The following is a 26903-nucleotide window of genomic DNA, read 5'->3' on the forward strand; positions in this document are numbered from 1 at the left end:
GCACCAAGACAGACCCACCGGGGGCCAACTGAGCCCATCAGCAACAATGTCAGCACTGCTGGGACAATGTATTTAACAAGGAGGGAGGGGAGGGGAGGAGAAAAAACCTGTAGCCAACAGAGAAGTGAGAATGTGTGAGAGAAACAACTCCACAGACACCCAGGTCAGTGCAGCAGGAGGGCGAGGAGGTTCTCCAGGTGCTGGAGCAGAGATTCCCCTGCAGCCCGAGGTGCAGCCCACAGTGAGGCAGCTGTGCCCCTGCAGTCCAGGGAGGTCCATGGGGGAGCTGATTTATCCTCTACCCACAAGGAAATATAATGATTGTATTCCATTTCAACACAAGGACTAAAGCCTCAGTGCACCAAAGTTCTGCTGCTTATCTGTTAAAAGACTGAACAGGAATGACAGCAGAACCAGGTCTAACTTGAAGCACAAAAAATAAATGAAATGAGAAAACTGAATTGTTCTCTTAATTACTTATCGTTGAAGAAAAGGTTCAGAGGGATCGAATCATGTTTCCAATATCTAAAATGTAGTTGTAGAGAAGATGGGCATTGCCCTTTACACTAGGATACACCTGTATTCTTTTTCAACAAAAATCTCTCTTGAAAATGTGTTAAAAACTGAATTACTTTCAAGTGAAGATCAATACTAAGTGACTGTTGTCACCACAAAGCATTCCAGACAATGAAAATAATCTGTATTACACAAAAGAGTTTAAAAAACCCCAAACCTATTGACCTTTAATAGTTGTTCTTTTCAACAACAAAGCATCAAGAATTAAAACGAAATTCAAAGTTGAACAATGTCTTGAGTATTTTAATATTATAAAGCCTTGTGTGAACGTGACAGTATTTATATCAAAATAATCTTTTCATTTCTTCTTTTCTACCTACATACTACTTTGAGTTTTGGACAGATCAATATTTATGCTTTTCATCTTGCCTGCAGTAAAACATCATTAGTGACTGGTAATTTGTTTTCCAGGAGGAGTGAAGAAAGAGCATTTTGTTTGCAGGATCTTTTCCTTTGGCAAGAGAGTAAAGACATAGGAAAGATGAAGGGTGCTGTTTCTCTAAAAACTTGCACATTCAGACCAGCAAGAGCCTTAAAAACACGTAGTTATGCTGCTAAATGACTTTTATAAATTTATTCCATCAATTAGGATAAATTGGGAAAAAGCCATCTCCCACAAGTACATGCTCCCTGTATGAACAGTTACTGTTGAACTGTTTTCCAAGAATATTCTACAGTATCTGCAAGATGCAACTTTTTCTCCCTTCTCATCTACTCAGGTAAAATCCATCTTTCACAAAATTAAATTATTCTGGCTTCAGACAAGCTCCACATTTCTTAACCTTTGGAATTCCCAAAATATCTTCCCGCTGTGTCCCTTCAGTCACATTAGTTTACACATTTAATTTATGGTGCATCCATCCAATACTCCTGATTCTCTCACCACATCAAGCATGAAAAGTTGCTTTCTAATGCCCTTCAGGGTTCAGCTTTGCTGTCTTTGCAACATTTGTTCTCCTTGACCAGATCAACCTTTGTCAAACCATCCAACAAGCACCTCTGTGTTGTCTTCCATGTGACCCCTTATGCGCAAAGGTGCCTTGAAAAGAAGCAGCAATTTCTTAAAATAAAAACACCAAGTCAGAAATGGCACTGGCACTCAGCAGTCAGAGTGATGATAGACAGCAACTATGGCCTCCTACATACTCATTTGGTTTCCCACAGATCCTCAGACTATCCATGAGCTCTTACAGCAGGAACTGGGAGTTCAAGGCTGGCACAGCACAGCTTAAGCATTACAAGTGCAAATAAGCTGCAATTGTTAAGGTATCATTTCGCCTCCTGCAATCCCAACACAAAGAGTTGGTTCTCTCTGATCAAAAGCCACCAAAACTAACACGGCAAGAGGTGCAAGCTGACTGCAGAGCCCTCTGCAGGCACAGGAACAGCAGACTCAGCCTTCCCACCAGAGGCTCTCCTGATCCAGCTGCAAACACCCACATGCAACATCTCTTGAGCTAGGGCTGCTTAGGATCAAGGATTAAAGAGGGCATCAGATAATGTCTTTAAAAAATATTCTTCATGAGTTTGTCTCTTTAACTGAAAAGCTTACAACAGTTCCTTATTACAAAAAAAAAAACAACCAATCAGCAACAAACTATTCAGTTTGGCGCCTTGAAGAAAAAGCAATTGTTAAAAACATAAGGTGTGTGAAACCAGTCAAAAGACAACATTTTCAGGAAGCTTTGTTAATAAAAAACCAACACACATCAGTTCAGACTTCCTGAAATGCCATTTACAAGCAGTGCAATTTCAGGTAAGCCACATACACTGAAAAGGAAGTGAGACTATTTAATAGAACAGGATTCACTACATTAAACTCCATAATATAAAACTGTATTTAAAATCAGTGCAAGTAATTCTTGTTTTATGCAAACCCTTCAATTGCAAAGCTAGCTTCTATAGCACACAGAGCACTACTAAAGCAGTGTACACATTTGGCTTGTGAAAAAAACACTCTTAACATGCAGAATGCAACCTCATAATGGACACATTATCAACATGCAGAGCATAAAGCTCCAAAAGACCTATTGCTTTGCCCTCATCACCCCAAAACATGTCCCAAAAGGGCCCAGAAGGATGTCTGTACCAAAGCAGAATACAAACTGCTTCACTGCATAGCCACTGCAACCTTTAATAAGGCTTTGTACAGCAGCAAAATAAACCTCTTATGCTGTTACATGGAGAAAGGAAAACCTTTATACAGTCTTAATGCAACCAAACCTATGATCTTAAAATCACTCAGCAATTTCAACCTCTGCATAACATTTGCAGGAACACAATTGTGCTTCTGTGTTCCCAAGCTAAAATGGGATTATTTTGTTTCCCAAGTACACCAGCAACTGTGCCCTAAGAGATCTTGGCTCTCAAGTCAATATGTGTGTTGGCAGTTTTGGGCTTCCTCACCTGAACTCCAGAGTGACAAGTCTGACAATACCACAGTCATGGTTAAATTTCAAAGCAACTAGAGTGGCATTTCACACAAAGATTTACGTAATTAAGGTTTAAAAACAGACCTGTCTGAGAACACACTTATTAAGGGAGAGGTAGGACAGTACACAGCTGGAGCAGACTTTTACTGAAGCTCTAATCCACTAGTCTGTGTCTGCCACAAGCCATCAGAGGTCCCTCCTCTCTTTGTACCTTATTTCTGAAGTTTATCTGTTCCAAATGGGCCCCTCTGTCCATATCAATGACCTTGAAGAGGACACTGCCTCCAATCTGTACCTCGTGCCTGAACAGCTCAGCCTGCCTGCTGCAGTTTGTAGCCAACAGCTTCACCCAGGGCAGGGACAGTGACCTCCTCCCCTCTAACACCTCACCTGCAGTCAACCCCAGAGACATGACCCTCCAGACTGAGGGGTGGGAAGAACCAGGCCAGTGAGTCCCATGCACCTCACATGCCTTACAGGTGGCAAAAAGGTCCTCCCTTGCCCCCTTCCCTTCCATTCTTCAATGCCCTTATTTTATTGAACAAAAAGTAGCAGAAAGCAGAATTTTTACAATGCTTAGGTGTGTGTATCAAAACATTGTTTTAAATAAAATATTCTTCTGAATTTTAAGTCAGATGATCAACTTTCACACCTGGATTTGCATAATGAACCAAATGCAAACTCACATCTACAGTGAGAAAAACCAAAGTACTCTGAAGCTTATTAATTGGCCCAAAAGCCTCTAAACAAGTTGATGTTAGAAGTTCTTATAAAGTTCGTGTCCTTCCAGATCTACCATCTCTTCAGTGTTCTGTGAAAGGTTTGCATTTCACCTGCAGTTTCCATCCCTCATAAAGCCTTTCACCAATGTAAGTCACCTGTGACTACAACTTCAGCACATTAAAGCTCATTCATCACCACCTATACTTCATAAACCCACACTGGTGAAATACTCCGCTGAGACAGGGTTGATTATATAAGCACTGCACGTAAGGAAAAAGGCACACAGAAGCAATGCAGCCAATACAAGTAAATGCAAAACCTCTATTGTTTCCACAAAGACAACAGGACTCATGAATGACATTTGGATCCCAATTTCTGCTCACTATTAAGTGAAAAAAAAAATCCTGATAAAAAAACAGCTGCTGACTGTCAGTTACTTTAAGAGCATAAAGCTTTATGTGGTTACTGAGATCAGGGACAGCCAATGGAACACATTAGTCCATTCATGAGGAAACTGAATAGCTCAGATACAGCATGTCCCTTCAGTGTCCAACTTGTCACACACACCCCTAATCTACTGACTACCAAGGGCACAGCTCAAGTACTATTACTATAGTACAAATTAGACTTAGTCAGATATGGGCAGATGTCAAGTAGAACAAGGCACCCTCATTCAGCCTGTCTGGAAAAAAATCATCATTGGGAATGAGTGTGCATGAATCTGTTTTGGTTGAAGTTAAATTTATCCAGTATACTTAGAAATTAATATTTCTGAAGTTTATCAATGTAGGACTCAATACTACATAAAAATTAAGAAGCTTTTATTGCACAATTGCTCTTTATTAGCAAAGCTACTTTATAACTTAATGGACCAAGTTGCATTGTGTGTTTTAAGCCCTTCAAAGCTTGCTGCTTGAGCATTCAGAAGGTGAAATATTTTCCATTTTCCACCAGAAATATTACACATCAAGTGCACAGTAATAACCACAAAAAGAACAGCAACAAGCAAATAGCAATTTCCTTTATACACCCCACAAACTACATAAATACACCTCAAAGAGAAATATATTGCAGCAGGTTAAAGTCAAGCTTATGATCAAGTAGAACTGGGAAAAAGAATCAGTTCCTGCACATGCACCCTGAAAGAAGCACTAAACGCTATTCTGCTCACACCTCACCCCATTACATCTTGCACACATTCAGCCTTGCAATATCCCATGGGAACTAGTGGAACTGCCCAGAGAAACTACCTGTTATTGCAGCTACTGATGCTGACACAGAGGAGCCTCAATGCAGGCAAATTCCAAAACACTGTTCCCAGTGGGTGTCACTGGCTGAGAGCCTTATCCCTTCTCTGAAGTGTCAGAGCACAACCTGACCCAGATGAAGATTGAAAAGCTGACTGCTATGCAACTAAAAGGCCTTAACAGCAACCATCTGTACAAATTCACTGCTAGCCCTACAAAGTAACTGCTGTTTTACACAGAGCCTTTTCTGAAAATCACCACACTAAAATAATGTCAACATCTGTAAATAAGCTCAAACAAAAATGTATGCATAATCACTAACTGTGGCATCACTAGGAGAATATTTCAAGGTATGTAGATTGATACTTGGAACATTTATATCTGAATGTGCTTCTTGCTTAAAACAAAGAAAAAACCAATCAATTTCCAATTTTATTAAGCGGATAATAATGTAGATTTCTTATTTTAAAAAATAATTAACTAAATAATATTCCATATTATTGTTGCTACTCAGCCAGCTGCAGCAAAGCCTTCATGGACTTTATCCACAAAAAAAAAGTGATCTCAACGTCAGAGAGTAAATCAAATCAACACTATCTCCTGGGTGAGGCAGCTGGATCAGCACCAGGATTCTTCATAAAGAATCCAGCATCTGGCCAGGGGACTGTTAGCAAGAAATCCTCACGCAGCCTTCCTGAACTGGCAAGCAGAGCCTGAAAGAAGCCAAAGGAAAGATGACAACAAGCCAACATTATCTTGGAGTAGATTTTCTCGACTGAAAGCAGGACAGACTTTTAAATTAGGCACTTCTTGCACACACCAAACCAGAATGAGCAAATAAAGAATTAATGACATTTTCTTTTTTTAAAGTAGTTACTAAACAAATCACAAAACCATATCTATAAAAATTTGCATAGGGCTCCAGAAGGAGAAAAGCCTCAAAACCATTTAAAAATCTTTTTCTTAGATAGAAGTTATAAAAAAGGCAAATCCCAGGTGAAAACTCAAATTGGTTCCTACCTAGGACTTTAGGCAATCACTAGACTGTTATAATAAGAGGATTTTTTTCTAATTTAAGAAAAAAAATTTTATTGTGTAGCTTTAATGCTACAAATGTAGAAAAACTTAGAAATCAAGGTGCCTGAGGTAAGAGCAGTTCTTCTGTCTTGAGCTCTTCTGTGCCAAGAAAAGCACTGATGTTGCCCACAAAGGCACCATTCTCCTAAAATAATTATCATTAGAACAAAGCAGTAGCTCCAGAATATCAAAGCTTATGATTTAAAAGAAAGCATTCAAGAGCACAAAACTCGTATTTTACTTACACAAATAAACAAAAAAAACAGAAGCACAAAGACTATCATGGAAAATCATAAAATAACATGTTTTAATTCACAACTCTTACTGGAAAAGTGGCAAAAAAAAAAGGAAGCACTAGGACTAATTACCTTGAAGGAATGAGCTGACTGGTCAGTGTCCAACACTAGAAAAACAGCGTATTTATGGAATCCATTTGAAAAGTAAGACATTGCATTACCTAACTGTGATCTCCAAAAATGATCCGGTTTCCACAAAAGCAAATCCTTTAGGTACTTATTTAGGTACAGTTATATTTCATCATAGAGGTTGTTCCTTTCCTGCAATAATTTGGGAGCCTAGTTCATCTTTATGATCCCAGGATATTGTTGTGTTCCATAAGACAAGAACTGAAAACTTCCAGGAAAGCTTCTACTCACAACTACTATTCCCATCATCTTTATGGCAAACATATCAGACTTGCAATCAAAATTGGAAAATACAGTGTTAATAACCTCACATGCAGAATAAGCCTCTGTAAGTACCAAGTAAACCCTACTGAGGGTTCCCCATATGCACAATATCAGGGGGTTTTACTGCTATCTAGAACACTTCCAGCAGTGAACAGTAAAAGTCTTTAGTAGACTGACCATTACAGACATCACTCATGAAACCAAACAAACTCTGTTGCTGTGTCTTCCAGCTCTTTATTTCAACAATCAGCTTTGTTCATGGGTTCCATGAAGGGTTCTACATTCACAGCTTTCCAGACCCAAAAGAAACTGTTAGACAAATGGCACAGTTATTCTAAGTTACAGAATTTAAAAAAAAATAAAACAATTCCACATTAGCATTTTGGGCTTTTTAAAAAACACATGTCAGTTACTCACAAAGTGTCTCTCCACATCATCTCTGATAAGCGGAAATACCTCCTCTGTTCTTCATGCACCTGTAGTCAAACAGAAAAGAACTGAAGCAAAGTCACAGACAGACATCCCCAATAGCACCTGCCTCTCAGATCCTGTGGGTTTTCACAAAACAAACCAGGATTTGTTCCAAATATTCACACACAATATTTCTTTCTCCACATTTCATTAACTTGCTCTGGTAAAATTACAGAGATAAAGGAGCACAAAAGCAAGAAAACTGCTTCTTGTTAACACGCCTTACGCTGTTCTTTGCTGTGGAAACAAGGATGAATTATGAAAACTAATCAAGTGAACAGAGAGAGCACATGCCCTAGATTTTTCAAATAATCTCATGGTTTAACCCAGTTATTCCTGAGCCTGCCTAACCCATGAACAATTTACTAAAATGGATGCCGTGACTCATTAAAGCCACCTTTTAAGAGGGAGAAAAACAGCTCAAACTATTTATGTGCAAGATGTAATGACATTAATTTGCACAGAAGAGGCCAAAATCTTAATGAGTTCCATTTTTAAGATCCAGTAACGTTGATAAACAAACTTCTTGTTCATTTTTTCTGTCTCAAGAGTATATCTTACAGCCTTTGACCAAAATGAAAGATTACAGACTATATTCTGGTTTGTACACTCCTACTTCCACTTGGAGGGACAGTGAAAAAGTTGCAACATTTCAATTTGCTGATATTATTTATCAGCAAGCATTTAAAAATATAAGTTATGCAATACTCATGAAGAGAGCCACACTTCAGATTTTTAGTCTTTTATATATATTACATTTATAAACATAAGTGAATGATGAAAACTTAGTAGCTGTGTGAATTTGATATTTCTTTAAAGCAATTTGCTATTAATTCACAGCCCAAAGCAGAAATTCCTATTTCTTACTCAATAATTTGAACATATGAAGGAAAACTTGTATTTTTAGATACTGTCACAAAAGAGTAAATCTATGTAAGAGACTTGAAATAACAGGTCAGTTTATATATAACAAAACCCAGAAGCTTCTGCAAATCATCCTCTCCCCTTCAATTGCTCTGTACCATGAAAAATGAAATTTTGACTTGAGAGTAAGAAAAAAGTACCCCTAATTTAAGAGTCTGTCTAAAATCTTATTTCACTAAAGCAAATTTAGACATTTAGTGGAAAGAAATCACACACAGTATTTGTAAGCATGAATTATAAATTCACTGCATGCTTTGCAATACTTTAAACATGCCACAACTGAGACAGCATCAAACAGAATTGTTTAACAGCATCCAACTTGCCCACTCCCTCCCACTGGTGCTACAGCAGCTGGTAGAATAAAGTGGTTTCTGAACTCCTGGTGTGGCACCTCAGAACATCCTTCTTTCAAATAAACTTCAGGTTTTCCTCTGTTAAAGAAGTCTGCTCAGTAAACAGAGTATGTTTTATCTATCCTCAATCATAAAACCAACACACTCAAATAGTACCACATACACCTGAATTGCTTTCCTATCATCATACTCAGTAATTTGTGAAGTCCTACAGGATGTGCAGTGTGGTTAATGCAGTTAGGATGGACACTGCAGTCTCAGTCCTTGATTTACCATCCTGTAAGCATTGCAGAGGCTTCTCTAATATATTACACAACAGTATAAAGGGATCAAAAAATTCCATGTTAAAATAGAATTTTTCATACTTGGGAAAGTTTTAATTAACATTCACCTTTAACAACAGAGCTTCTATCACCTCACCACTGATTCTACACTCCCAGCATACAAACATGAGAAATCATCATCTCCACTTCCAACTCTACACCTGCTCACTATGGCCACAAAAAGGACAAATCTGATCACTGGCAGGACCTTGCATCCCCCTGCCAGGAGCTGCGGGCTGAATTTCACACTGCTGTGCAAGTTCCTCAGATATCTGGTTTGCAGTGTTTGCTCTTGTAGCTGCTGCTGCTGTTATATTTTGCCATCATTCTTTCAGAAATGCCAAAAGAAATACAAGTATTTATGAATAATGATTCATTTCCTATATAAACCACCACATTTGTTTTAACAATCTTCAGCCTGAATTCAGGAAGATAGTTTAAAAGAATTGTGGTTAAAACCCAAATAAAATTGTTGAGCATTTCAGAGAAGCTAAACTACTTCTGATTCCAGCTCCATAAAATAACAACACTACATCCGTTGGTCATATGCCACTGAACACAACTCACATAGTGGATACCCTGTGGAAACGTTTGGGGTTTTTTTTGTCTATGTTTCATCAGTCAGAAAGTTCTGGATTATTTAGGCTTGAAAGCGCACACAGCCTATGTAGGTTACTTGTATCAGTTACACTCAGCTCTTGAGAAACACCAGCAAATTAGTGACACAAGACATGCTGAGGAGTGCAGAATAAAGTGTGCAGGGCACAGTCTAGGAAGCCATCAAATGAATAAACCCACTCATCCTCAGGGGCAAACGTGAACACACAGGGAACATGAGAAACACTCGTCACGTCAGAGGACAGACCTCAGCAAACACGTCCTTCCTACAGCAGGGAAGTTGTTTCCAAATGATGCCCAGAAATCACAAAGCTGGCAGATGCTGGGATCAAGCCCAAACTACAATGGTAACACGGTCCTTCCTCCAGCACAGCAGTCAACGTGAATTAAAAACATAACAGAAGACAACTGCTGAAAAACAGACTGGTCACTAAATCCACAGGGAGCAAGAAGTGAAATTCTAGCCTGGGAACACCAGTGAAGGACACAGTCCCATGTTACACCTGGTTTGACCTGTCACTTGCCTACATTGTGCTGAATGAAGCCCACCAACCACCCAGCTGCACATTCCAGCAGCAAACAGCTGTCGGAGAGCAGGCAGAGCCCAGCACAGCCAGCACTGACTCCATCCCAGGAGCACCGAGATTCCTGTCCTGGTGCGGCCACACATCCCCAGCACCTGCTCTGCAAAGGGCAGAGAAAGCAGCACTGGTTAAATCTGACATTAAACTACACTCTTAAAGAACTGCTTTAATCTCCAAATAAGTAATTATAAGAAAATCTCCCTCTAAATACTGAGAAGTATATGCCTAAAAAAGCATTATCATCTTAAAAGTCAGATGTAGACCAGTCTGTGCAGGCACTTTTCAGGTGTACTTTGTACACATTTCTGGAGGCCAGCACAGCCTCCCAGTTTTTATAACAGGCATCAGAGTTGCACTACCCAAGAGAAGCATTAACCTGTATCAAATATCACCTGATAATCAATAATTAACAAGCAGAAATTTCCACACATAAATGAAAAGTATATAAGTATTTAAACATTTTCAATAAAAATCAAATTCAGACACAAAAGAAACCCCATATTATAGACTATAGAAAATACAACTTACGCTACAATTTGCTTCAGTCAGCCAAGGCATTGCATTTTGAAAAACTCAGTGTCACAACAAAGCCAACGAACTGTTGAAATGATATTCTAGGTAGCAGAACAGATCTTATCCTAAAGGAAATTTAGTAACTGTATTAAGTAAAGAACTGTTACACACCCAAAGCAGTGCTTGCTAACTGCAATTACAGAATGGCCTTTGTTAATGTACTTTAAAAATACGTTCAATAAAAATTTTAATCGATTTGTTCTAGGAACACAAAATAAAACAAGCTGAGCATGTTCACACAACCTTAGAAGTCTTCAGGAATATTTCATGTATAAAAAAAAAATCAAGTTCTTAGTATATTATTTCACTCACACAGCAAAAGAAAACAGCTCCCTGAAGCAGATGGAGCCACTAATACACCACTAATAAATCACACCCAAGTAAAACACCTGCAGTTTAAAATGGTATCACAGGCAAGAGGAAAATGCTATATTGGATAGCTATGCTAAACCTAACAATGGTCCTATATTATGCTCTCAACTTTAGGAGCTTCAGCAATTACAGCATAGCATATTTCAACCACAAGGAATAAATGGAGTTCTGTCCCATTAGGCTGACCCCTAAAAAATCATCTGCACACACAGCGATCCCAGCCAGGGACCAAAGGAGATGGGGACAAGGAAGAGGCTGCAGATGACACACCACAGTGACAGAGAGTTTAAGATGTCAGCACGGGGAGGGGACAAGGATACAGAAGGGATCAGTGTCCCAAAACACAGGAAAGCACAAGCAAGGCAAGTCAGCTCCCTGTCAGAGCCACAAAGACCTGACAGGTTAATTACTCCCCCCAGTTCACATCAGCTCAGCTCCTTGGACAGCAGCACTGCTCTGTCTCTTCTTCCCCTGGCTCAAACATCTGCACTATCTCATCATTCCCAGCTGCAGCTCCAAACATCATTCAGAAATGTGCAGAGCACCCAGATGGTCTGGCAGTGGCAGCTGTCCAAAATGCTGTTGTCATCCTATGCCACTCCTCCACCCACAATGACAGGCCCCACCAATGACAACGCCCAGACTCCTGTTTGTCTGTGTCCAGAGAACACAGTATATTCCTTGCTACTCCTCTGCTAAAGGCAATGTGGGTTCAGCCTCTGTGGTTTTGACTGGAGGAAGGTTTTTAATCACTTTCTCTCAAGAGCACTGGAAGTACAAAGTTAGGACACTCAGCCTACACAGACTGCTTCCATTTGCCAGAAGCTCCATTCTGGGCAGTGATGACACAGATCCAGAGGCATCAACCAAACTGCTCTGGAAGAGTTAATGAGAAGGCCAGTTGGCATCAGATTGAAAAGTGATAAAAACAGGAGGCAAAATCTCATGAAGCTTCCTAATAAAACAATGTCCACTTCTGCAGACTGAAATTTTCCACTCTTCAGAAGTGACTCCTGGATTATTCCAGCAAATGTTGTCTGACAATAAAAGCAAAAAAGCCCAAAATGTTAAAGCCCACTTTCTCATTTTCTGCTGGGAAACCTTTTGATACCCTCTCCAATATCACACACCAACAGGGTATCAGAATCGCCTGTGTCACTGAGAAATTGAATCCTTAGTATTTCCTTATTGCTACGGTTCACAGATCCATGTGACAAGCTACTTTGGAATCACTTTCCACTAAATTCCATGCCTTCCCACCTGCCGTGATTCTCATCATCAAAAACATCCTTTACCTGCAGGCTTCACCTAAACTACATCATTGGGAGAACAAAAATCTACATATGCAAATAAAGACCTGGGAAAAATGCTCCTAGATCAAGTTAGTCAGCATGATCTCAAACACCAAACACCATCAGCAAGCTTACTAATTTTGGGGTGCTTTTATGGGTGAAAGTTGAAGCTAAGGGAACACCAGACTGCAGATCAACTTAAAGGCATTAGTTTTCCTTTATTTTCTGAGGGTATTTTGAGGAGACCCTACAAAGACACAACCACTGAACTGACAATTCAGGACACTGTAGGACAGAAATGTATCCAGAGCACAGCACAGCTCCCATCACTCACTGCCCTATTATAAGCCACGCAAATGACGTGACAGCTGAACATGATTCATTTCACATTTAGCTTTAGGTAGTGGCAAGTGGATGTTTTCTAACATGACAGCTTTAATAGCAAAATGAGATTTGGATTTCTGATGCTACTTGTCCTAGAAATGGACATTAAGAACCTCACAAAGACAAGATCTTAAACACCAGTACAGCAACAGTCCAGCTTTTTTGGCTCCAATAATCACATCAAAAGAAAAACAAGAGAAGTCACACAACTTTCAGATAACATTGTCAGGGAACAAAAAAACAGGATCATTCTAGATGTCCCAGCTTGTACCAAGAATCATTTCCACCCTTAAAATTTCCCTTTCTTAATAACCTCTAATAAGTGATTATTCTCTGACACTGCATACATTTGTTCTCAACTCCACAAGAAATTACAAGGTTTTGTCAGAGCAAACCTGTGAAAAGCAAAGTTCTTTGTCTTACCTTTCAAACTGTGAATTTGCTAAATAGGACATTAGGTTCAAAAGAAAAGGAATGTTTTACCTTCGAGTAGCACAGCTTAAATTGTTAGCTCAGTCAATCCATGATCAGAAAAAGTAAACTGAAGCTTTAGCTGCATTCTGGTAAGATTTCAACACTACTTAATAATCTACAAATATATACATTTATCTTTCTCAGGTAAGCTGAACAAACTTCTCAAAAAGTCAAAGGCAATCAGTCTTGCCAGAGTCTCCTTGTACTACTCTGTACAAAGAACTAAGCTTCCTATGTCTTTATCAGCTGTTCTAATAAATTACATAAGGCTATCTAATTTGATCTACAACAATTTAACAATTACAGTATTTTCACAAAAGGAGAGTGCTGAGATTTTCAAGATATTAGCAGTGCTTAACATCTCAAGTATATAAACAACTTTGGAAAGCCCTAAGAAAAACACTCCTTCCATGGTAGAATTAAACATGACACGGTCAGAGTTTTACAAAAGAAAACAAAATGTTTTTTCCTCTGAACATTTACACATTAAGTATTTAAATTGCTGTGAAGAGTTTAGATACAAGAGTCTTCAAGAGATGTACATTTCCAATTGTCTATATCCAAATCATTATGTGTAACAATACAAAAGCCTTCTAATTTCTGTCCCAATGAATGCTGACAAATAGTGTAAATTTTCAGCAGACACTGTTGACACGTTACAAACATGTTACTCACCCACACAGTCTCTCATAAGTCATCTGTTTTGTAATGGGAAAATTAATCAGAATAATTTTCAATACATCAATTTAAGGATGTCTACTGCAACATCTGGAAAAGGCTTTATAAAGAATACAGCACATGTACATATATAAATATTTATGTATCCTTCAAACTAGAAAACCTCAGGCTACCAACAACACAAAAACATCTGAATGTTTTGATCAATACTCAAGAATATCTTTGAAGCTGTCTGCTTTCTTGGCTACACGAACTGTTTGATCAACATCTATTGAACACTAAGTTTCATATAAAAAAAAGCACCACACAAGTCAGACATGAAGGCTCGGACTGAAGCCCTAATTAGCCAAGCTCCCTGTCTACCAGCAGACCATTCAGGAGCAGTGAGAGTGAAACCACACTGCACTCTGGCAGCTTCCCTCAGACAGCATTTTAGGGACTTCTTCCCACAAACTGCATCCAGAATTCAGGCTTTAGCACTTCACAATTCACTTTTTTCTTCCACTAATTTGTCTAATCACATTTCAATCTAATTTCCATTCAAGATATCCCACGATAATGGAATCTCAATATAATTATACACGAGGTAACAGTGGAGTCTCACAATATAATTACACATTGCAGGAAAGCATCCCTCAGCTACCACCTCCATCATTTCCTAAGGCACCACCCACAGCAGCTCTCAACTCCAGCGGCTTTGGGACTTCAGAGACTTCCCCACTACTGTTTCCCAAGAAAGCTCCCCTGCTGATCCACCCCTCCGACCTTCTGTACTGCATGAAAAGCTACACAATGTGTTGCCTAGTTGTGTTAATTGAACAGGAACAGTTTCATTGAGGTTTAGTCATTAAAAGAAAATTATTATTTGCATACATAAAGCATCTCAACTTTCTTACTGTTCATGGCAGGATCCCAGGGCTATGTTTCGCCATTCCCAAGGAGTCCAGGTAAATTTTGACATCTAGAACAAAGTTTGGGAAAAGAAAAAAATATAGTCACACACATTTGCACACTATTATTCACTGTAGATGTTACTTTTAAGAACTGCAGGGTAGAGCATCCCCAACAGAGTTAACCACTGCATTCTGAAGCTCTTTGAGCTCTGTCTCCAGCGTGAGTGGAAAATTGGATAGCCCCACTTCTTGCCTGAAGGAAAAGTTCACATAACTCACTAAAAATCTGTGGCATCCTGCTTTTTTCCACATATATGGAGTATTTCATACAGAATTCCACAAGATCACAGATCAACATAAAACCAATTTCAACAACTGCATAAGAAAGTAAGTCTGAGTTAATTTTTGCTTTGAAGCTACTCAGGCAGTCAGTCACTCTCTCAGAAGTACAGCCACCATTTTATGTAAATCAGTAAATGCAAACAAGTTACAGAAGGTACAGAATTCATACCTTGCATCATGATCCTAAGCCAAGCATGCTTTTCATAAATTCCCCCCACTGCTGCTACCACAGCAGGAAGCTCTGGCTGGACTTGCAAAGGGAGCACCAGTCACAGTGGAGTTGAAAGAGCACAAAGTCACAGTGAAAAGTCATCTTAACAACCATAGAACAATGGGACAGAGGGATTTAGGAGGAGACACTGCATTTGTTTTTAAAGCTGAAAAGACATCATGTCCAATTGCAAAGGAAAACAGCAAGCAGCTACCCCAAAACACAAGGAGCCATTTGCAATGGCAGTTGTTTTAATTCATTCTAACATAAAGCTGAGGAAACACTGGCAATAATGCTGTGAGCTCTTGTTTCCTCTGCATTTCCCCTCAGAAAAGAAAAAAACTGAAGCATTACACTTGGCAACTCATTCTCACATTCAGTCATTACCAATAAGTGAGGGTCACTTCTCTCATTCAATGAACAAACAGTATTTTTTCCATTAAAGGTTTTTGCCAACCTGAAATTATTCACCCAGTTAAAACAATAAAATAATACTAACAACAAAATCACATAGGAAAGCACAGGTTAACCAATAGTAACACATTAGAAGCACTATGAGACATTCAAACTTCTTAACCAAAACAAAAGGTTTATCTGAACATTAGGGGCTATTGCAAGGCTTATGTCATGAAGATTTCATTCTTTTTGATACTCCTCCTTAAAATGTGTCAAATTACTTCACTTTTTATATATGCACATCTATGCATGGCAGCAATCAGAAATATCCATGTTCCAGAATTAAAATATCACTGTGTCAGGAATGACACACACAATTCATCAGGAAGCCTCTTACACAGGTTGGTTTGGTGAAGAAAGCCAGAAAGACAAGAAGTTAGAAAAGTACTTTCTGGTGACAAGAAGCCCCCTAAAACTGGACTAAGATCCAGGCTTCCCACCATCCCCTGAGAGCATTTTGCATAACCTGCATCTCGGCAAAGCCGTGTCAGGCTGCCCCAGTGACACACACGGGCATTACAGTGGAGGGCCTTATGAAAGGCTCTCAGTAATGAATATCTCAAACAATGTCAGACTTGTTACACACATCTGGGATGGCACTGAAACAATAAAGCCAACACAAAGATAGCGTTTTTTTCCTCCAACCCACTCATTTTTTCCTCCTCCCATTTCTTTTTCCACCATTATTTATGCTTGACTCCTTGTTCAGGACTGTAAAGCGTTGCCATGCAACCTCTTTATCTTGCACATTCGCGTTTTCCGGCCCAACTCCATCCTACCATTAATTTTACTAATGAATAAACAGTCTGAACTAGTAGGGGGAGCTGGTTACAACCACAACATGGACTTTTCCGTAAGCACGTGGGGAAGACAGGACAGTGCTGTACAGCACCTGGCAGCTCTGCCATCCCCTGCATCCCCACAAAACATGTCTAGATTTAATCACTTCTTTTACTCCACACCAGCAGATCACTGCAGATTAACCAGAAAATACACTCATTCCCTACGAGGATGATGAATTGGATTTTCTTACTTCCGTTGTAGTCATGGGGTTATTTGCAGGGAGAAGCCACATTCCTGCCCACCGAGCAGCCCTTTAACTCATGAACCTCTGCTCTGGATCTCCTCCTCTGGGTACAGCTGTGCCAGGGAAGTGCTCAGCACCCTCAGCTGCTGTCACTGCTCTCTACCAGGAGGCTCCAGCTGAGCTGCTCTTAAGTACTTTCTAACCTATTTACTCAGGATCAACTGATACAAAGAGTGATTATTTAGGCTGTTTAAACCACTCCAGCTTATTTTGGCTGGCATTCTGCAGAAGAGCTCACATAAATGTCTAAGCTGCCAGAGGTAAGGTTTACAACCAACCCCCTTACTGAAATATTTTCTACTTCTACAAACTGGGAATGATAGCCAACAGCAAAGAAAGCCAACAGCAGACAAGAAATCCTTGCTGTCATCCCAAAAGAAACTAGGGCTGCTGGCACACTCATCTTCACCCAAGAAATCAATTTTAAGAGGAAGGAAAGTCTTACATCTGCTCAGCCCTTTCCAGGGAAGTAATTTCACCCAGCTCTCAGAGGACACAGAACTCTGAGCTCCATGAGCCAGTACAGCCATGGGAGCACCTATAATAACACTGCACAGAAGCCTCTGCCCTTGCAGGAAGGCTGGTAAAGGAAGGAAGATGCTGGTAAAGTCCATAAAGTTGCCTTAGGGCTACAACTTTTGAAAGAGAAAAATGCTACCACCACAGGCTAGAGTTAGACTACAGCTTACTAAGAAGTTACCAACAACATTAACAGTTCTTTTATTCAGTTGTACCCACCCCACCCGTCGCCACCACAAACCCCAGAAAGTCTACAGTACCACAGCATGATTTGGGAACAGAAACTGCCTTTTCATTCTGCACTTGTGAGGCACTATCATACCAAAGTCTTGGTGCATCACTGTGGCTCCTAAATACCATCAGGTATACACATAAGCTAGAACATTTTAAAAAAATTAAATAAGGAATTGTGGTAGGAACACAAAAGGTCAGGGTTACTATCTTCTTGCTAAAAACAGATGCCAGGGGAGTTGTAACATGGTCCATTTAGAGCCTCATGGCAAACTCCTCCAAACACTGATTTTTACATTAAGATAAGCTACTAAACCATTCCTAAGAAAGATCAGCAAAGACAGAGGCCAGGCTCTCTTGTAGAAAGTGCCACCACCAGCATCACTGAGATAAGTGATTGAGTTACTGACACTTCCACCAACTCTTTATATAACAATATAAACCCCCCTTTTGGACATTAAAGGCAAGATTTTTCAGACTCAAGGGTAAAACATGGTACAAAGTCTCACTTGGATCACAGAACCCCTCACACTGGTCCTTCTGCCATTAAAGATGTCAGTGTTTGATACTGTCCAAGCCTGATGAAGAACAGCAACATTGAATGCTGTCACAGTTACTGTTACTCCCTCACTACAAATGTGAGCAACCATAAGAGACTGGTCCTACAACCACCAAGGAATCAGTGTAAGGCAGCTCAAGCAATCCAGTAAATGCAATATTGCTGAATTATCTATATTTCTCCTTCAGTTCTTTTGTCCTAATTTCCAGTTTGAATGTGTAAGCTTGCAAACTCTTTAGTTTATATCTCTCATAGGACATACACCCTGATGGAAATACTTTAACTTCACTATATAAAAACAAGCTTAGAACAGCAATCCCCCCCAAAAAAGAGCCCAGATTAAATTTCTAGCTGTAAAATCATTGCTATATTATAAATTCAACATTAATGAAAATCAAGCTGGTAACATTCTGCTCCTGTTAAAAGCTTCCAACATAAACAGGCAATGGACTATAGGTGTTAATAAGAGTCAACCTCACACACATTTTGTAACTTCTAGTTGCTACTACTTAAAAAGTTTCTCCCAGATGAAAGACGACCAGGAATGTGAGTGGTAGGGATAACTATTAACAGAAGCCTTCTACAACTCTGGCACCATGATAAAAAATCAGCTTCTAAAAAAACATATATATACATAGAATACATGCCAGCATCTGTAGGATCCTAGTGCCATTCACGGCTGTCTTTAAATAACGGATGTACCACTCACTTCCTCTGTTCTATTCACAATCTGTGGGCAGCCATAAAATTGCCCAGAATCATGTGTGTTTCGTAACACTAAGGCTGCTGGAGAGCCAGGCACTGAGAAGCCAGAATTTGACAAGGCAGAAGAGCAACCCCATTTATTTCTCTCTGCTTCCTTCAAGAACCAGATAACATCTGTGAGCAGGATGCAGGGCAGTGTTTGAATACTCCAGAGCGGAGACAAAAGTTTTCCCCCTGCCCTAATGTAGTGCATAATGCACACTTTAATGTAAACATTTACCTGAAAACATTACTTTATACGTTATGTGAATCATTCAGCTCCCTCACAGATGAAAAACAGGTTGGAAAACAGCAGTCCCAGGAACAGCTCTTTAAAGGTATCTGGAAACGTGACAGGTTTGAAGTGGGAGCACTGCCCTTGCTGAGTTCAGTGATGCTCCATCCCCGGTGTGTGCTGGGAGAAGCTGTACTGCCTGTCCTTCGTTCCTGCTTCTACCTGTCAGAGCAAGGTGTAGCCAAGGGGTGAGTTAGCAAACTGATAAAAACATCACTGAGTGGGTAAATTTCCCATGAGATAAGCAGCATAAAAGAAATCACCCTGCAATCACACAACCATTAGCTCTGCCAACAGAGCTGCAGCAGATGAGGGGACAAGGCAGGACCACCAGAGGTGTCTCTGATGAGGTACCTGCAGCACCAAACTGTCTCCAAAGCCTCCAGCACCACAGTTTGCCCTCCAAGTGTGAATCTTTTGGTTAATTTTCAATCCATGACAAGTTTATGAAGAAGTTTAACATTTATTTCTTATAGAATTATTTAAATATGTATAAAACATACACTAATCATGTATGACAGAAACGGAGCTGCACAAAAAACACCAGCAGTTTTGCCCTGTTGAGAGCCTTCCACGTGCATCACTGTCTGGGCAACCTCCAGAGCAGGGGCCCTTGGAAAGGGAGAGCAAAATGCACAACTTGGCAGTCCAAGCAGCCATGGGGCACCTGGTAAGACTGATGCTTTAAATACGGAAATGGAGAAGGTTTTAAGTTTTCCCCAAAATTTAAGCAACCAGAAGTCAGGGCAAAAGGTCTGAGAACTTCTTTGAAAGTAAAACTTCTGTTGACAATCTATTTTCATTTCTACTTTCACCTGTGCAGAAGCTTTCTCATATTTTAAAATATTTCACATTAAAGTAACTAAGCAGAATAGGTTAAAAAAAGGAGAGTGTGTGGGCATTGCCAAACAAATCTCACATTTCACAACTACAGAATACACCATCAAGCAGCTGCATCAATCACAAAGAAGGTAAAACAAAAGCCCAAAGGAATCATATGACCACTGTCATTAACATTAACAAAGCACCGTGTCCACAAAAGGAAACAAAATTACATATTTCCTACTGCAAGTTTAAAACAAAAACATTGATAACACAAATCAGTAGCTGGTGCATTCTTCAAAAAGCAGTACAGCAGATTCACTTTAGAACAGCTTCTCAAAGCAGGCATTGAAGACAGCAAATTCATTACAGGACAATGAACATGGAAAAATCACTCAAATTTTCTTACTGTTAGTCTTCTGAAATACATAGGCCAATTAGAGGAGCCAGATCTAAATCTTGTCCCAGCTTGCAAGCTCCTTTTGGGTTCAAACAGATCCCCTACTACCCCACAATCCAAAAAGTATCTTCAGGAAATCCACTTCTGAAACACTCCTGTCACCAACACCAAGTCACACATTCCAACTCCCTGTATCTCCCATCCCAACACACTTCCAGCCCAGTTCCCTTGTCACAACCTCCTGACACAGGATACAGGCTGTCCACACTACATGACACAGCCACGCTTTTCCCACGAAACATCTACTACTCTGTAAAGCCCTCAGAGGCAAAGCTTTACAAAAATAATTCAGATGAAACTGGAAAATTTATCAATTCTCTTGAATGCCCACTGAAAGCCTGCCTTTGCTTCCAGGGATTACAGTCTAACACTGCTTAACTGCTTCATAGTTTTTCAAAGACACTTTGCTTAGGGATAGGAAATGTACCCAGAAAAATTTCTTCCACTGTAGCGGGTTTGATTTATCCATGAAGCTCTAATCTCCCAATTTTAATTAACCTGTTTCATCCCAAATACTTAAAAAGAAAACCATAAAAAAGTTTCCAGTCAGTATTCTGATAATGCAATACATCTGTGAGAATTAAAAAAAAATCTGAGAGAACCCTGAAAGGCAAGCAGAACATACGTTGCCCCATCTATTTAAGCTTTTACCTCCCACTCACACTGACATCCATACACACTATGCCAGATCTGTGATAAAGGCATCTATCCCTGTGAACCCAGCCCCAGGCTGCCAAAATAAACTTTGATAAGCTATTAAGAGTAATTAGAAAAGTTTTGCACTACTGATACAGTGAAACAGCCAAACACAAAATACGTTCTGAGGATGCAGCTCTTAAATGCTTCATAATCGTTCAACTTTTGCCACAGCAGTTTCACAGAAAGTTTGGCCAGCAACAGACATATCATCTAAGAGTGTAAAGAAAAAAAACCAAACCCAAACTGATACTAAGCATCACAGCTACTTCAGCAATGTAACAACCATGAAAAAGCCAAGCATGCTTGACAGCTTTGCTTGTGGTATTTGTGGAGGTTAAAGAGTAGTGCGAGCAGAAACACTTCAGCACAACACATTGCAGATTCCTTTGGAGTCTCTACCAACACATTTCTCTGTAGTGTGCACTAATTATGCCTTTCTAACAGCTGGACCACACTAAGAACATACAGCCCTGGAGGTAAGATCATTTATCTCTTATTTCAGCCAACAGACACTTTAAGATCCAGACATTCTGGGCCTGATCACCCCTGTCAAAGAAACATATACAAGTATCATATTATACTGAGATACACTCAACATGAGGTAGCTTTTTGATTTCTTTTTTCAAGAACTCCAACATTTTTCTCAGTCTGTTGGAAAACAAAATAAATTAAAAACTACACTTGTTACTAGACCTCATAGAATGATTTGGGTTCAAAGGGACCTTAAAGATCATCTGGCATGGGCAGGGGCACCTCCCTGAAGATCAGGTTGCCTAATGCCCCATCCAACCTGGCTTCAAATTCAGGGGGGAAACAGCAAGGCTTTACTTTGTATGCTCAATCCCACTCTGCTTCTGGACAGTTCACGTGCCAGTACAAGAACCCTTCCTGCAGCAGCTCCATCTCACTTCCCCCTTGAGCCCCACACGCTGCCTCGGTACCGATACCAGCTGAATATACTCCCTTTGCTTCCACTCAGTCCTGTCTTGAGCAACCCAAATCCTCACAGGCTTTTTGAGGCGATCCCAGTGCTCATCACAACTCCACAGACAAGCTTTGCTGTAATTTGTAGGACTCCAGTACAAACTAGATCAGGGAATCTGGGCATGACCCTTTTTTTCTGGCTGGGTACGTTTGCTGATCTGCTTCATGCATCACCAGAAGTTGTGTCAATGATAACATAAATTGCAGAAGTCTCCAAGCCACTACTACTGCTACAGATTAGGTACAGTTGAACTACGGCCTCAGATGACTTTCAGTTTAGTGAATCTTTTACAGAAGAGCAGAAGAAATTCTTTAAAGCAATAATAAAAGAAAAGCTGGCAGAGGCAAAGTCACTTTAATTCATTTTTGACACCTAGTGTCAAGCCAAGGCTCACTAGAAGCAGTCTGGCTTCTTTGAAGCAGAGCAGCATGCTAATTTGTGCTGGCAGCTCACTACAATTTTTTGAACTTCAGAAGTGAAGGGAAATGTTTAGAAGCACAATTTTGAAAATCACAGAATCAAAGAGATCACAAGAAATGCATTCAAGATAGCACTTAATCCTAGTTACTACCCAAACTTCTTTTACTATCAACACTCCGCAGCATATTCTAGTATTAAACAGGACTGCAGAACAGGCTTTACCATGAAATCAGAGAAGTGGGAAGAGTGCCCTGAAGGTTACTCATTAGCATTATCTCTATGTGTAGCTCACTGGGGAAAGAATAAGGAAGACTTCTCCGTGGCATTCTATTCAAATGTATGAGGCATATTTAAAATGGGTAAGGGAGATATTTCTCATGCAGACTTCACAGCTGGTCCAAGTCAGCATCAGTTTCATTAACACTCAGAACATCCAAGCTGAAGAGCCCTTTGCCACACAAAACTGAGAGCGATGTGCACCTTCCATCTCCTGAATTATACAAAGGACCCGAGCCAGGGCTCCGAGGGTTCTCAAGTTAACATTGCACTTTTCATACGGAGGCGAAATGTCCCGAACAGTACCTACTAAAAACAGAGCTTGGCCTATATTTTACGCGAACAGGGAGAAGAGGAAACCAGCCAGTTAATTACAAGCCACAGCTACATCCCCATGTCTAATGGCCGCATCTCAGAACTAACCCCCAAAACTCCCTCCCGCAGCCAGAGCTCATCCAGCCTATTTAAAGACCACGGGAACAATGAGCTCTGACGAGCAGAACGGGCCGGGGGAAGAAAGAGAACGCTTACAATGGCTGCACAACAAAGCCTGGAAAAGGAGAGTTACAGACACTTTGGCAGCGCGGCACAAACCGAGCAGCGCGGTCCGGCCGGCCAGGGCAGCCCCGCTGCGCTCCCAGCCATTCCCACCCGGAGTCCCGTCTTGCCGGACCCCCGTCCCTGCCTCGCCAGCCTCCCCTGCCCCAGCGGGGCACCCCGAGCCCTCCCGCTCTGCCCCGGCCAGCGCAGCCCCGGGGCGCCCCGACGGCCGCGGGGGCAGCGCCGCTGCCTCCCCACGAGCGGAGTGTCCCGCACGGAGCTCACCCCACGGAGTGCCGCGGTAACGCCCCGCTCCCGTCCCGCACCAGGGACCCCGCGCCGCCCGCCCCTCCATCCCGCCGGGGCAGCCCCCGCGGCCGAACGCGCCCACCCAGCAAAACCCGCCGAGCGCGGCCGCACAGGCCCCGCAGGACGCGGCGCCCCCCGGCCCCGCCGGGCCCCCTGGCGGGGCAGACCCGGGCGCGGGTCCCCGCGGGCCGCCCTCACCTGCGGGCAGCGGCCGCACGGCCCGGCCCGGCGCGGGCCCCGCTCCGGAGCGTCCCCGAAGAGCCGCGCGCGGCCCCGCGACCCGCGCCCGCCCCGCCCGGACCCGCGTCACCGCCGCGGCCGCGCGCGTGCACTGCGCGTGCGCGCGCGGCGGGGGCGGGGCGGCGGGGGCGAGGGGGCGGGGCCGCGTGGGAAGGGGGCGTGGTCTGAGCGCGCCTGGATGGAGGGAGAGACGCAGGGATGGATGGAGATGGAGAAAGGCTGGAGGGGTCGTGGTGCTCTGGGACAGGAGCTCTGGCAGTGCAGCGCGGTGCTTCAGGAGAGCAGCCGGAAGAGCAGTGGGGAAAGCAAAGGGCAGCAACAGTCACTGAGTCACAGAAGTAAGGAATGGTTTGGGTTGGAAGGACCATAAGGATGATCTCTCGAACGCCCCTGCCATGTGCAGAGACACCCCCCACTAGACCCCTTGTCCAGCCTGGCCTTGAACACTTCCAGGGATGCAGCAGCCACAGCTTCTCTGAGCAACCCATGCCAAGGTCTTCCCACCCTCTCAGGGGAGAATTTTTTAACATCTAATCTAAACTTACTGTCTTTGAAGCCATTCTCTATTGTCCTATCACTACAGTTCCTGATGAAGAGCCCCTCTCCAGCTTCCTTGTAGTCCCCCTCCAGATACTGGAAAGCTGCTATCTAAGTCCTTGGCGACTTGGAGAATGCAAGTGATAGGTGTACATAAACATCTTGTGTTCTCCACTGCTACATCCTTTGGGATCAGCAGTATGACCAAGTGAAAGGTGAGCCCAAGCTGCTCTCCTGACCACAGTGTTTGCTGCTGGAAAGCTCAGATTAGTTTCACCTGCTCCCATAATGCTGTTGGATGGTAACCCTGAAGTTTCTTCACAGTCTCTTTCATGTGGCAGCACCTTTGATTTGGGAACTGCTGTTCTTCTGCCGTTCTGCCTGTATTGTTTCCTTCAACACATCTTTAATCACTGAACCCCCAACATTCAGCAAATTTTTGACTGTAGGTAATCTTAGGGTAAATAATGCCTTAGTTAAACCCAGTCAACCCTAATGAAATTATAGGAATTCCAGCAATGCAATTGAGGGCAGATCTTGATGCAAAACTAATTATGAAGCCACAGGTAGCCTTCCAGACAAGACTGCAACCAGCTTCTCATCACAGCCCTGTAACTTCAGCTTGGTAAGCATCCTTGGCTTGAAGGATTCCAGCTTTAACCCTAAAGGAAAGGTTGAACAACCTTTGAGACCATACCACACTGTTAGAGTTGCTTGCTTCTATCTGGATATTTTTTTACACTGCTTACCAAAGCCAGTGCAGCATCTATCTCAGAGTGAAATATCCTGGCTGGAGTAACTCTAACAGATTTTGCTATGGGCAGTTTTGGGTTCACTTCTGTTCTCTTCACATCATTAACAGCAAAAGAAGCAAATTCAGACTCAGGGAACCAACTCACCTCTACACTCAAGCTGACAAGAAAATCAACATCTTGCTTGCAAAGAAAGCATTTTTTGTGTATTTTTCCTGTGTCTGTCCTTGAAAGTGACCTCTTGCATAAACCAGCACCAGTCTCGACTTATCTTTACAAAACTTTGGAAGGAACACACCTCCACTGAGACGAGATATAGACATAGTGACACGCTGGATATTTCACAAATGTTCCCAAATAGAATTTCTGCAGGATTGGAATGGGTTCAGTCACAATGTTTTACAAAAGGCAGGTCACAACAGTGAGTTTTTCATCTTTTTGTTTCTTTCTTTCCATTAGAAAAGAAGTGAAAGTTGCCATTTAAATAGACTGCAGCTATAAAGCATATGACCCTCCAGACATTGCTCCTTGTTCTCCCAAGGCAGGGTAATGTCTCCAAAGCACATTTAACATGAGTTCTTACCCAAGATTCAAACTCACACTTCAAGCTACACAGAAACTTTCTGATTCTTTTTGCTTATTTACATGGCAGAAAGTGATTTTTTATAGCCCAGGTTTCATGACATTCACAGTTGAATATCCCCACTTTGTTATTGAGGACTTGGCAAACAAATCAAGTGCTCATAGTTCTCTGGTGTTCTTCCAATGCTTCCACTTTGAAAACCAGGTAAGTTTTCCCAGGCTTTACCTGGGAGCTGTCAGCCCCAAAGCCCACAGGGTGCCTCTGGAATCCCCCAGGAGATACATCCAGCTGTGCAAGGAAAGGCTGCCGAACTCTGTTCAGCAGACCTAGGCTTTGTCATTAAGGATTTCTCATTGAAAATACATGTACTAGAGATGCTCAAATGTTATTTATCACTAATAAAATTGTTCTAAGAATATTTTTCTACAAAGCTTTGATGTCTGTTATGTATTTCTCTGCAAGAAATCCACCTGAAATTTGCTGTAATCTCTCTGTCAGGCATCTCAAAGTATAAACACAGCACAAATACACAAAATTACTAATACAAAGCCATTTACAAAGTAAGTTTTTATACATAACTTTACAGCAAGGCTGCATTCACAAACATTTCTTATTAAAGTCTACTTAGAGAATAGTTCCTTTCAAAAGAACATTTACACTGACAAATCTGACATTTGATAATTATACTGAACATCATTTGGTGTGGCAATATGTTTCCTTCATCTAAGAGCAGTATAAAGAAAGAACAGTTACCAGTTCTGACAGAGCGGATTTATATCCACCTCATAATCATTTTGCATTGATATTACAGATCAGAAAGAGAAAACAATATCCATTAAACAACAATATTTCCTATTCAGGATTTTTACAACTTGATTTAATCTGGAAAGAAAACACATTCCCACCACCACTTGAGCTCAAAACAATTCACTCTGAGCATTTGTCATAAATTGTAACACAATCTGTTACAGAGCAGAACACAGAACTTGGGTAGAGGAGGAACTAAGCTCTATTAAGTTTCGATTGCTTGTGACAATGTTGAGTCACTATTTGTAGTTTTGCAGATAGTTACTGGTGAACTTAATTTGAGCCTGTGAGGAGCTGCAGTTCACATGCAGTGAGCACCCACATGTGTATTTGGGGCAGTGTTTCT

The 26903-nt window shown here is 41.4% G+C and overlaps 1 protein-coding gene across 4 annotated transcripts in view; it reads right to left on the minus strand.

Moving 5' to 3' along the window:
* The window catches only part of KLHL13 (kelch like family member 13), a 76973-nt gene extending 53033 nt beyond the window's left edge, over positions 1-23940 (minus strand). The window contains exons 1-2 of one of the 4 annotated variants that reach the window (XM_071569113.1): positions 23837-23940; positions 14687-14751 (exon numbers count right to left, since the gene is read on the minus strand). In XM_071569113.1, coding sequence (XP_071425214.1) covers positions 14687-14751 — 65 coding nt within the window. In that variant the 5' untranslated portion in view covers positions 23837-23940. The other 3 variants (XM_071569115.1, XM_071569111.1, XM_071569114.1) reach the window with 3 other exon arrangements.
* Between the last annotated feature and the right edge of the window lie 2963 nt (positions 23941-26903).

This window comes from Pithys albifrons, chromosome 14, assembly GCF_047495875.1.
Source record: "Pithys albifrons albifrons isolate INPA30051 chromosome 14, PitAlb_v1, whole genome shotgun sequence".
NCBI lineage: Eukaryota > Metazoa > Chordata > Aves > Passeriformes > Thamnophilidae > Pithys > Pithys albifrons.